Here is a 12276-nt window from a genome sequence, read left to right as displayed (position 1 = left end):
GGCTGACTCAGGGCCTACTAAGGTTTCAGCTTCCAGCCCCAGAGATGCTGGGTCAACGTGAAAGCAGAGCTAAGACCTCTGGGAAGGAGCAGGGACCGTATTTCCACAGCACCCTTCTTCCCAAGGTGGCTCACAAGGGAAGGGTCTAACCCTGGAGGATGGTCGAAGCATCAGATGCTATGGGTCTGCTGAGGGAGCAGCAGGCGTTTCAGGACACCTTTGCGGATGTCCAGCTTAGTTTTGAGGCCCTGAAAGGACTGAGCCCATGCTCTTCCACAACATTCTCTAAGGCAGGAAGGCAGCTGGCTGGGGACAGGGGAAGGATTTCTTCCTTCTGGCACACAGGAGTGCCCAGCGGAGCTCTGCTGGATGAATGAGCGGCTGGATGAAGGAGGGAGTGGATTCAAGCACTCTTGAATGAATGAACGATCAGATGGGCCTTGGAACTTGCAGAGGGTGTCCCAGTGCCTGGTAGATGGGCCACTCTCCATCAGTGTTTACTGGGTGATGGGTGAGTGTGGGATGAGGGCTCAGAGGTTTCCTGAGCCCGCAGAGTGGACAGAAGTCCTAAATAAATAAACACGGTTCTTTCCCACAGTTGACTCGTAGGATAATAAAGTGGCATCCTCTCCCTCTGGGAGCTTTCTGCAGTTTTTCTTTTATTTTACCTCGGCCATCAGCTGGAGGCTGCTTTCCATTTCTCTGACCTGTGCCTGGAGGGTTAGCACCCAACCTTCTCCCGGGTGGGAAGGACACAGAGGACCTCTCGTGTTCACTCTCAAAATTGGACAACCTTCTAGCAATCCAGGATTCAAGTCAGAACAGTCTCCCTTGCCCTCTCCTTCCCTCCTTCCTTCCTTCCAGAAGTGGATTTCCAGCCCAGGGGGGCTGTGCCACGTCTGTCCAGTCCCTGGCCTGGCACCCACTCCAAACACTGCAGTGCTGCAGCTGTGGTCACCATCCTGAGCACCTGTGTGTCACGTGGGGCTGGGCCCAGTGGAAATGAGGAAACCTCCCTCACTGGCTCTGACCTGAGGGGACTCAGGGACTGGCTCCTGGGACATGAAGCAGCTGGAGGCCAGAGCAATACAGGGTGGCAGCCCTGATGGAGACACTTACCCCCTGGAACCTTCTGCAGCCCTGTCTGGTGAGATCAGGGGCTAAGCTCCCAGGGGAACATGGAGGCCCTGGGCCACTGTGTATGTTCTCAGCCTTACTTGACATCTCGGTCTCCTCTTCCCCAGGTCCAGCTGCCTTCCCAGGACCATCTCTCTAGGGCTAGACCTGTGACAGGGTCTTCATGCAGAGGGTCTATGTATGGACAAATCCTCACCCACCTTCCTGCTGCCGCTGGGGGCCCACAGCTCCCACCCAGGCTGCTGGTCAGGCAGAAGGGTTGCAGTTGGGATGCCTCACAGTCCGTGATATTTCAAGGCATCCTGGGAAACATCCGGCCAGCAGTTTGGTTAAAATAATGAGATGTCAGGATCCATCTATCTATCCATTCATCTCAGATGTGTCTTTCCCCCAGGTCTTTCATGGGGGGACTTTGGGAGCACACAATGGGGTGTGGCTCAGAGGAGAGAGGCTGGGCTATGGCATCTGTCATCCATCACTCCCCCCCAAACTTAGCACCAGTGAGCCAGCAGCTCTGACGTGGGGCTATTTCAGCAGCAGGTGCGAGTCCCCAAGAAGATACATCATTGCGTTTGCATTCTAACAGCTCTGGCTCTAGCCCGGAGGAGCCTGCTTGTCTTCACAGTGCAGCAGCCTGTCCACGCTCCCTGCGTTTTACTGATTAGGCACTTCCTACATGCGGAGCCCAGGGTCAGGCAACCTCCAGCTTGTTTGGTGGTCCCCTCAGGACCCCTCATCTTGGGAGTCACCTTCTCCAAATCCAGCAAAGAGCACTGCTCAAGAGAATGACCTTCAGAGTCAGAACAACCAGTTTGAATCCAGAACTTGGATTCAAACCCAAGCTCTGACCTTGGGTTTCAAAAAATAATAATAGACTTCATTTTTTTTTAGAGTAGTTATCGGTACACAAAATTGAGCAAAAAGTACAGAGAGGTCCCATAGGCTCCCTGTACACATAGGGGTACCGTTTTTAACTTCTTGAACCTCAGTTTCCTTGTCTGTACAATGGGGGAAATAACGATCTCCTGCTCACAGAGTTGGGATAAGGTACAAACGAGGCAATGCAGTTAGCTCCGGGCTAGTAGTAAGTACTTACCACACAGCGGCTGCTTTCTGCTCCTGCCTGGGACGTCTCTGATGCCGACCTTTGTCTCAGGTGACAGGAACACCCTCCAGAGGCTTTGACGAGAAGGCATACCTGGCAGCCAAGCAGCTGAAGGCTGGAGAGGACCCTTACAGGCAGCATGCCTTCAACCAGCTAGAGAGTGACAAGCTGAGCCCAGATCGGCCCATCCGGGACACCCGCCATTACAGGTATGGCCTCCGTTGTGCCAATGGAGAAAGAAAGGTGGAGGGAGGGCCCAACAACACTTGGCTTGTTTCCTTTTGGTCACGTGGGTTTACAAAATGAGAAAGATTTCCTCAGACACTCAGGAGACTCAGTAACCCAATCTAGTCACTGAGATACTCAAACCTTCACCCTCAGTTGTTTCCCTGACTTTTCTGTTTCGCTGACCTCCTGAGGGCCTGAGAAGGTCAAGGAGACTCAGCGGGGGCCAGGGAGGCCCCTCAGCACCTCAGTCCAGAGTGCCAGTGAGAGGCACCTGCCTGGGGACCGCAGGGAGGTCTGAGGGGGTGGGCAAGCCTGCTGGCGGTGCCCAAAGTGAAGAGGGGCCACCAACCGGCCCGCACTGTGCAAGCAGTAGAGTGCTGTGCCCCCATCGCATCCCTTCCCTTCTCCTCTTCCCGCTCTGCTGTCCCACCTCCGAGGCAGCTCAGAGAAACGCTTCCCGACCTTGCTCTCGGCTCTGCCAGTGCGGTAGGTGGGAGAGGCCCCAGAGCAGACCCAGGTCACCTTCCGTGATGATTCTCGCTCTGATTCCACACAGTGGGATGACCTTGGGCAAGTCATCAAGCCCCCCCTTAGTGGCTCAGGCCTTTGATGTGTCCTGTCTAGATTATAGTCACCACCTCCAGCCCCCTCTTCCCGCCTTCCCCTATGGGAACGGTCTGAGCTCCTCACCCTGAAGTGCAAGCCACCCCTGCTGACCCCAAGCCTCTGTTCCTTGTCCCCTAGCACTTCATGTCTGATACCTCCCTGGCCCTCTCCCTGTCTAGGCACACGCTGTTTCCTCTACCTGAATCCCCTCCCCACTCCCCTGCACCTTCATGACTCCCCTCAGTGTCCTCTCCTCCGGGGAAGGCTCCTTGCCAACCCAGGCTGGTTTGGGGGCTTCCTCTGTGCAGACAGGTCAGTGAGGGCCTGTTAGTGCTTGCAGTGTTGCGTGACCAGTATGGGCTGGGCTGACCTAGCTGTGTCCTAAGTGCCGGGCTGGTCCTGATTTGAGGGGAGGGGAGGGTGACATGGGTCAACATTGTTTTTCTTTCTGAAGCAGCTACTTCGCAGCATGAAAGGTGTATGAAGTGAGGGTGCCGCAGGGGACATGCTTCCAGCACCTTCCTTATCAGTCATGAAGGTGTGCCTGAAGTCCAGTGTGCTCGCAGCCCGTCAGAGTGAGATGGATATGCAGTTGGGGGCACCCCAAACTGTGCTCACAGTCCAGGAACCCCAGCACTGCCAGCCTCCAGAAACTCGTGCTACCAAATAGGGCAATAATCTTGCTACTTGGGAAGACCCCCACCCAGGTCCAGTGGTCAGCTCAGGTCTCAGAAGCTCTTTCTCAGGGTCCCGCTGTGCTGTGGGGCCTACGAGGCCATGTCCACACAGCTCCACCTGGAGACCTTTCCTGGCAGCCGTGGCCAAGGCCAACCTAGAGCCCAAGGCCTAGAGGTTCTGCAGACCCAAATCTCTGGACTGACCGAGGGTTAGCCTGGATCACCTCTACCCTCCCTCCCACCAAGCCCCCACCCCTCACCTTCTCAGGTGTTCATTGCAGAATGTAAAGGAGGAGTTCCTCTTGCGACAATGTGTGTTTTAAAATGAGACTCTTCAAATCTAAGGCAGGGGTGGGTTGGTGAGGCCAGCCTCCCCACCTGCCCCAGGGCTGCTGCTGGCCCTCCCGGAAGCCCGAGTTCGGATCAGGTGCATGTGCGTGGGAGCTCGTGCGTGTGTGTGTGTGTGTGTGTGTGTGTAGGGGGAGAGTGCTGGGGTGAGCCACGCTCTTCTCCTGGCCCTCCAGACTGCAACTGTCAGGCTAGGTCTTAGTCCAGCCTCCATCTAGGCAGCCCCCCTCAAGGGGAGCAGAGAGACCAGGCAGGACAGACCTACCAGCATCACAAAGAAAACCCCACCAGCCCAGAACTCAACACACAGGCACAGAACAAACCTCTTCAGAGGCTCTTGGCTCTTGGGAACCGTATTAATCCCCATCATCATAGTTAAAAACCCCAGAGAGGAGCGCCTGGGTGGCTCAGTCAGTTAAGCATCCACCTTTGGTCAGGTCATGATGTCACAGTTTGTGGATTCGAGCCCCACATCGGGCTCTCTGCTGTCGATTCAGAACCTGCTTTGGATCCTCTATCCCCTTCTCTCTCTCCCCCGCCCCTGGTCCTACTCTATCTGTCTCGAAAAATAAATAAACATTAAAAAAATGTTTTTAAATCCCAGCGAAATGCAGAGTAGAAAGGGTTAGAGAGGGCAGGTGGGGAGGAGGTCAAGTCCACCCTCCAGATGGGGTATGGGGAGGTTGGCCACTTACAGGTGAAGAATGGGCACAGATTCTCTCCTTCCTGGGCACAGGATAGTTAGGGTTCACAGTCAGAGACCTGGGCCCCTAGAGGTCAGTGCTGGGGGACCGGGCACCCAGGAGATGGCTGCTCCTTCCGGCATTCCCCAGCTCAGCAGGCCAAGCCCACCCCCACCCTCAAACCCACATGCCTCTGGGAAGAGACACTTGGGAAGCCTGGCTTCTCAGGGGGGCAGGGGTGAGTCTCCCTACCCCTCCACCCCTCCTACTCCCCACACTACTTCTCGAGGAGAATTATTTTAAAGCCTCTCGGGATTCCTCCCATGAGGGTCCCAGGCTGGTGGAACTCCTTCCTGTCTGACCCAGCCTGCTCTGCGGGGCAGGAAACGGTCCTGGGAATTCGGCTGTAAGCTGCTGTCAGTGAAATGAATGCTGGAATAAAAAAATAGTCACTGCTGGAATAGTCAGAGAGCAATTGTAATAAAGAAGATTGCCATGAAACCCAGCTGCCTTCCCACCGGCCCCAGGAACATGAAGAAAAGCGTCCACAGAAGCGACAGGGATGAAGGCTGGCAGGAATGATTGTTTTAATTCCTTTTCCTGAGGAGGGAGAAGCCAATGGCTAAAAATGTTGTGTGAGCCAGAGATGGGGAGCCCAGAGCCATGGGGAGGAGGGAGCGGGGTGGCAGGAGCTGTTTGTGGTGTCTTCTCAGAGGCTTTTGTTTGCTCCAGGAGTCCAGGGCCCAGGAGGAGGGAGGCTGGTCCCCTGCGCAGTCTCACCGGCCTCCTATGGGTATTGGGCAATAAGAAGAGGGGAGTCACATGCGGGCAGAATGGGGGTGATTCCTCTCCAGATCCTACAAAGGTCGTGAGCCAGGAGAAAGAAGCTACAGGTGCCAGACACAAAACAGAGGCTGCTCCCTCCTCTCCCCCATTTTGTCTGTCCCCATCAGGCAGGGAGTTCTGACTGCTGGCCCCAGTCTGGGCCTGGAGCGTGTCCATCCACAGTGGGGCCAGAGCCCTCCTAAACACTTTAGTTCTAGGTCTTTGGCAAAGGTGACCGGGTCTGGGCAGGTACCCCAACCTGTGGCTTCCCCTGGCTTTGGCTGGCCTTTCTGATCCACAGAGTATTCCGGGGGGCAGAGAGAAGCCTCAAGCCCGCCCTGAGGATGCTCTCACAGTGTCCTCTGACCTCCGCGCTCTATTCTCAGTTGCCCCTCTGTGTCCTACTCCGCGGACCTGCTGGCCACCAGCGTCATCATCACCTTCCACAATGAGGCCCGCTCCACCCTCCTGCGCACGGTGAAGAGGTAAGCCGCCCCTGGGGACCCTCCTCTCCGTGGTGCTGCTCCCCGAGGCTTCAGCGAGACCTGCCAAGCTCCGGGTATGGGGGTGCACATTGAGACAAGGTGCTGGGCCAGGCAGCACAAAGGCTCTGGCCACTGGGACGGGGAATCCTATCCTTCTGAGAAGCTGGGACTGGGAGACCCCAGAAATCCAACTGATACAGGGACGCACAAACACAATGTCAGGTCCCCAGGACAGGGGTAAAAATTCTAGGGTCAGGAGCCAAGGGAGGCAGGGTGGACATGAAGCCTCAAGTGCATGGATGGCAGCCCAGTAGGCATCTGTCAACGATTCAGAGGGAGGTGCCCCCCTGTCCTCCTAACCTTGGCCCTGTGGTCCAGTTTAACTCCGACTCACCCCATTTCTTTAATGAAAATAGGATTTGGAAAGGATTGCGCAGTGGTATTCCAGGGGTTAAAAAAGCATGGGTGTCTTTTCCCCAGGGAGTGGAGGAAGAAGAGGGACGGTGGGAAGGAAGGGAAACCCATCAGGCCAGAAGGAGACTTGCTAGCCTGCTAGGCAGGCAGTTTGGGGCCCAGCTGTGTATTGCCTCCGGGGCAGAGCTTGTTAAGCCTAAGCAGTCAGGGCAGCTACGGGTCGTGTCTACACTGAAGCGGTTTCTACAACCCACCTGGCACAGGTCCCCGGCACCTCCAGGTCCAGGCAGCAGGTGCGGCCGGGTCCTCGGAAGAGCCTGAGGAACACAGTACTCCTCAGCCACTGATCAGGGTCTGGAAGGTTTGCAAGCAGCAGCCGGTGGCCAGTGTGCTGGCCCCTGAGCTGGGTGATGGGGGAGCTCTGTGGCAAAGAGGGGTAGATGGAAGGTGGCCCCTGAATCCAGGCTCCTCTGTCCCCATCGCTCCAGTGTCCTGAACCGAACTCCAGCCAGCCTCATCCAGGAGATCATTTTAGTGGATGACTTCAGTTCAGATCGTAAGTTTCCATGTTCTGCTTTTTGCTCCTTGCCCCGAATGTGGATGCAAGCACTCCGGAGGTCACCCTGGACATCACGGGCAGACCTCTGCCCCCAACCACATCTTCGGTCTTTTCTGGGTGCCCTCCCTGACTCAGCTCCCAGGTGCCAAAGGAGGGGAAAGCATGGTGTTTTGTTTTGTTCTGTTTTTTAAAGTTGATTTAAGTCATCCCTCCACCCAAAGTGGGGCTCAGACTTCCGACGGAGCCAGCCAGGCATCCCAGGGAGCTGTTGTTTTGATGGGACACCACTGAGATGACATTTTTTAAACAATTGAAACAACAGCAGCAGCATCCCTTGTTATTACAACTGCCGTGTGGCTACGCTGCTGTTGGCCCAGTGACCTACTAGTGCTCTCTGGCGCCCCCTGGGGGCAATCCCATGAGTACAGGTATCCCTCCGTCAGGCCTGGGAGTGGGGCACAGGGCAATCCTTTGGCCATTAGAGATGACCATGCTCCCGCATGCCTCCCCAGCCCCAGCCCCTTCCCTGGCTTGCCAGGGGGCACCTTCTGGGCAGTTCCAGGGGCGACCAAACCCCTCGTGGCCTGATGCCCCATATCTGAATGAGCTTGCTTCCCTCTCCTCACCTTCAGCTGAGGACTGTCTGCTCCTGACCAGGATCCCCAAGGTCAAGTGCCTGCGCAATGATCGGCGGGAAGGTAGGTTCTCGAACCCAAGGTGTCACCACAGACCTGTTTTGGCCTAGACCCTCACACCTCCCCACTCCCTTCTGACCATGTCACACTAGGCCGGCGTGCTCCTGCCGCATTCCGGGGGGCCAGGCGCAAGCCGTGTGGGAAGACGCTTCCTTCTGCTCTCCCAGGCCAGCCCCTGCCACAGCATGACTGAAGGCGAGTTGCTCTACTCCTGGCTGCTTTGGTTGTCTCTTCTGAAAACTAGGGTCAATAATAGTACCCTTCCTGCCTTGCAGGGCTGCTGTAAGGATTAAATGTGATAGGCCCTGTGGAAATGGTTTGAGAAGTCAAAGGGCAATATCAGGCAGATGTAACCTCACTTCCAATCCAGAGGGGGTTTGGAGCACATAGGATTGTACATGGCCCTCTAAGAGGCACTTTATAGTTCTTTTGAAGTATAAAACATGATCCCTNTAGGATGAGCGCTGGGTGTTATACGGAAACCAACTTGACAATAAACTATAAAAAGAAAAAAAGAAAAAAAAACGTGGTCCTTGCCCTCAGAGAGCTTACTGTAAGGCCAAGGAGTCAGAATCTACTGCAGGGACATGCTGATCATGATTATGTGGAGGTAGATTATGTGGAACCACAGGAGAGGGGAGGTAGCAGGGACTGGGCCTTGACTGGGTGAGGGCGTTGTGAGTTAGGGGCGCAGGAACGGGCAGGGCAGTCCGGGCTGGAGGACGCTGCAGGCACAGGCTTTGGTGAGGCAGTGGTACGCATGTGATGCTAACAGCCCTCTTCCTGAGCCCTCACCCACGGCAGACATCCACGTTGCCTGCCTGCGTTCTCACATTCGCTCCACATAACAGCCCGCTGTTCCTGTTTTGCTTAAAAGGTTCAGTAATGTGTCCGGGGTAATGGAGCCAGAATTCCAACCTGGAGGAGGGACACCACCCTTAACGTCCCTCACCTCCTCCCTGCCAGGGAAAGTCTGGGCCTGGTCAGCAGGGAAAGTGGTGGAGTGAGGATAGATGGAAGCGGACCTTCAAAGCCAGAGAAAGGCATTTCGACTTGATAAGGCAGGTAGGAGGGGGCCACTAAAGGTTAGAGAGAGAGATAGAGAGATGTGAGAGGTGTAATTAAGAAAGACCCATCAGACTAAGGAGATCTTCTAACTAGCATGGAAGAGGCCAGAGATGGGGCGCCTGGGTAGCCCAGTTGGTTAAGCATCCTACTTCAGCTCAGGTCCTGATCTCACAGTTTGTGGGTTCAAGCCCCACATCAGGGTCTGTGCTGACAGCTCAGGGCCTGGAGCCTGCTTCAGATTCAGTGTCTCCCTCTCTCTCTGCCCCTCCCACGCTCATGCTCTGTTTCTCTCTGTCTCAAAAATAAATAAACATAAAAAAAATTATTTTTAAAAAAAGAAGAGGCCAGAGAGAAGGTTCTACCAAGTACCGGGCTGTAGGTACCTTTAGGCCTAGGAATATATTGTTTCCTGGGGAATGTGCCCAACACAGGTGTAAACTTTTAATCAAGTTCTTTCTAACTTGCTATGGAGTGGAAGGAAGGGGCAGATGGATTTTTGCACAGATAGATAGTCAGATGGAAGAGGCCAAGTACAGGGCAGAGGTGTGGCCGGGGAAATCTCTCCAATCTGAGCTCTTAGAGAGGAGGCCTGCCATCTTCACAGCTCACAGGGTGCCAGTGGCCGTTCTGTGGGCAGCGCTAGCTGGGCCCTCTCTCTCCTGGCCAGTAACAGTCCCCAGCCCTGACCAGGGAGCTGTCAGAAGCAAGGCCATTCTTTGACAGTTGGCGAGCCATTGGCAAGACTGTTGGGGGTGGGGGGGCAGGTGGAGCAGTGCAGACTCTAGCATGTGTAGGCATCCTAGGCACCAAGCACTCTCCTGGACAGGCAGGGATTAATCTCTCTGAAACTTCTAGACAAGAAAACCAAGGCTTGGAGAGGTTAAATGACATGCTTAAGGTGAATGAAGGGGCCATTAAACTCGGGCTTGTCTTAGTCTAGAAGATTCTATCCATGTCACACACAATGGTGCAACTGAAGGGGACTGCCTTGAAGTCTCTGGGGTTAGGGGGGAAAGAGTTTTGGTTTCTACTAAAACACACTTTATTGTACTTGGCATTCGCTAAACTGACTGTGCATCAGTGTGTCCCCAGAGCCCAGAACAGTGTCTGGGACATGGAGGGCGCTCAGAGAATGACCTTGAGTAACGATGGTTGATAGGTGGATGAGAGAAAGGAGAGAGAGGAAGGAAATAAATGAATACAAAGTAAACATCCAACACAGTAACACGAGGAAACCTTGTCCCTTGAGGAGTGCAGAGCCCTGAGACTTTGGAGGGACTGTAGGGATGGCCCAGTCCCAGTACCAACCCGTGTCCATTCCCATCGCAGGGCTGATCCGGTCCCGAGTCCGTGGGGCCGATGTGGCCACAGCTGCTGTCCTCACCTTTCTGGACAGCCACTGCGAAGTGAACACCGAGTGGCTGCAGCCTATGCTACAGCGGGTAAAGGAGGTGAGTCCATCAGTCCCTATGGGATCTCTGTCTCTTGGGACGTGCCCGCCATGTTCTTGGCATGAGGGCGTGTGAACAACCTTTGAAGTTGGACAGGCAGAGTAGGGGCCTAAGGGGTCTGCCTCCTCCAGAATGACTTCATGTTATCGAGCTTTCTCCTCTGAAAATGGGGGTAATTATAATATTTGTCTCACAGGGTTGTTGTGAGAATTCATTTGGATGAGAGCTTGAGTGAGCTATGAAGCTCCTATTCCGGATGGTGTTGTTTTCCTGCTGGGGGAGGCGGGTCCTGTGCTGGGGCAGGGGACCTCTGTGGGTCAAGGCTGGGAAGCCTGAGAAGGAAGGAAGGGGGGTGGTGTTTTCAAGGAGAGGTGAGGGCAGGGCACCCTTACCACGTGCCAGCTGTTCACTAGAATGGCAAGGGTGGGACAGATGGAGCATAGGATGAGGTGATTACACATCAACCATAAAAAGACAACCCAACTTAGACATGGGCAAAAGATTTGAATGGACATTTCTTCAAGGCAGATACACAAGTGGCCAACAAGCACATGAAAAGATGCTCAAAGAAAGAAAGAAAGCTCAACATTATCAAGACTTGAGGGAAATGCAAGTCAAAACCATAGTCAGACAGCACTTGATACCTACAGGGTGGCTGTAACCGAAGGATGGACAGTAACAGGTGCCGGGGACGGTATGGAGAACTAGGAGCCTTTTCACTCCGTGCTGGTGAGAAGGTGAAATGGTGCAGCCACTTTGGAAAAACAGTCTGGCAGTTCCTCAAAAGATGACACATGGAGTTGCCAGAGGACCCTTCCCGCTGCCGGGCATATACCCAAGAGAAATGAAAACATACTTCACGCAAAAACTTGCACAGGAGTGTTCAGAGCAGTATTATTCAGAATAGCCAAACTGTGGAAACAGCCCATATCCTGTCAACTGATGAATGGGTGAGTAATAGTGAGGTGACCATACAGTAGGATATTGCTCAGCCGTAAAAAAGAATGAAGTGCTGATACATGTCTCAAAAAGGATAAAAATGTTTCCATAAGTGAGAGAAGCAGGTCACAAAAGGCCACGTATGATATGATTCCACTGATAGGAAATGTCTAGAATAAAGCAAAGCCATAGAAATAGAAAGGAGATTGGTGGTTGTCAGGACTGGGAGAGGGGGATGGGAAGTGACCGCCTGAGGGCCCGCGTAGCGTGCGGGGAGAGAAGAGGCTGTGTTCTGTGTCCCTCCGTGGAGGGAGAGAGAAGGCTGATGACAGGTGATAGTTTTGCACAAAGTGTATGACATAATCCACCAACACCACTACGCACCCCCCCAAAAAAAAAACTTGGGTAAAACTGACATTACCCACCAATGGAGGTGGATTTGTGTCCAGGAGGATGAGGGTATCCTTGAAGTGGAAGTGGCATGAGAGAGTGACACCCAGGTTGCAAAGGGACCGCGGAGTCCCTGCCCTCAAGCTGCAGGTGGCCCGGTTGGGAAGACAACGCAAACATTTACAAAAGTGGATGGCAGTTAATAGAACAACAGTTCACACCAATAACAGAAGATCTACGTGATTCAACGCCCCGAGAATTGTCTGGACTGTAATTGTGAGAACAGCTCCAAAGAGGAAGAAATCCTCAGCCTGTGGCAATCAGGCAGGGCTTCCTTGAGGAGGTGAGATCCCAGCAGAGCTCACCATGGTGTGAGAAGAAGAGGCTGGAAGAGCATTGTGCCCATGGGACCCAGGTGGGACCTTCCAGGAGCCTGGATGTGGTGTCACAGGACAGGCTCCCAAGAACCTGACATGTCCTGTAGGAAGGGCTGAGTGCCTCACGCCGCAGAGAGCAGGCAGCTGGGCCTTTCTTCACAGAGCCCCTGGCCTCATGCCATCTCTCGTTCCTCGCCTAGGATCACACCCGCGTGGTGAGCCCCATCATTGATGTCATCAGTCTGGATAATTTTGCCTACCTTGCTGCATCTGCTGATCTCCGCGGAGG

At 54.3% G+C, this 12276-nt stretch overlaps 1 protein-coding gene across 1 annotated transcript in view; it reads left to right on the top strand.

Moving 5' to 3' along the window:
* The first annotated feature begins 1178 nt into the window (after positions 1–1178).
* The window catches only part of GALNT16 (polypeptide N-acetylgalactosaminyltransferase 16), a 32718-nt gene continuing 21620 nt past the window's right edge, over positions 1179–12276 (top strand). Inside the window, 7 exon segments of the mRNA XM_077767215.1 lie at positions 1179–1199; positions 2294–2451; positions 5996–6094; positions 6997–7064; positions 7700–7765; positions 10160–10281; positions 12188–12276. The exon segment at positions 12188–12276 is cut by the window's right edge and continues 20 nt beyond it. Of these exon segments, the coding sequence (XP_077623341.1) occupies positions 1179–1199; positions 2294–2451; positions 5996–6094; positions 6997–7064; positions 7700–7765; positions 10160–10281; positions 12188–12276 (623 nt within the window).

Source organism: Crocuta crocuta, unplaced genomic scaffold, assembly GCF_008692635.1.
Source record: "Crocuta crocuta isolate KB4526 unplaced genomic scaffold, BGI_CrCroc_1.0 scaffold55, whole genome shotgun sequence".
Lineage (NCBI taxonomy): Eukaryota > Metazoa > Chordata > Mammalia > Carnivora > Hyaenidae > Crocuta > Crocuta crocuta.
Note: the sequence above shows the minus strand (reverse complement) of the source record. Positions and strands in the feature narration are given on the sequence as shown.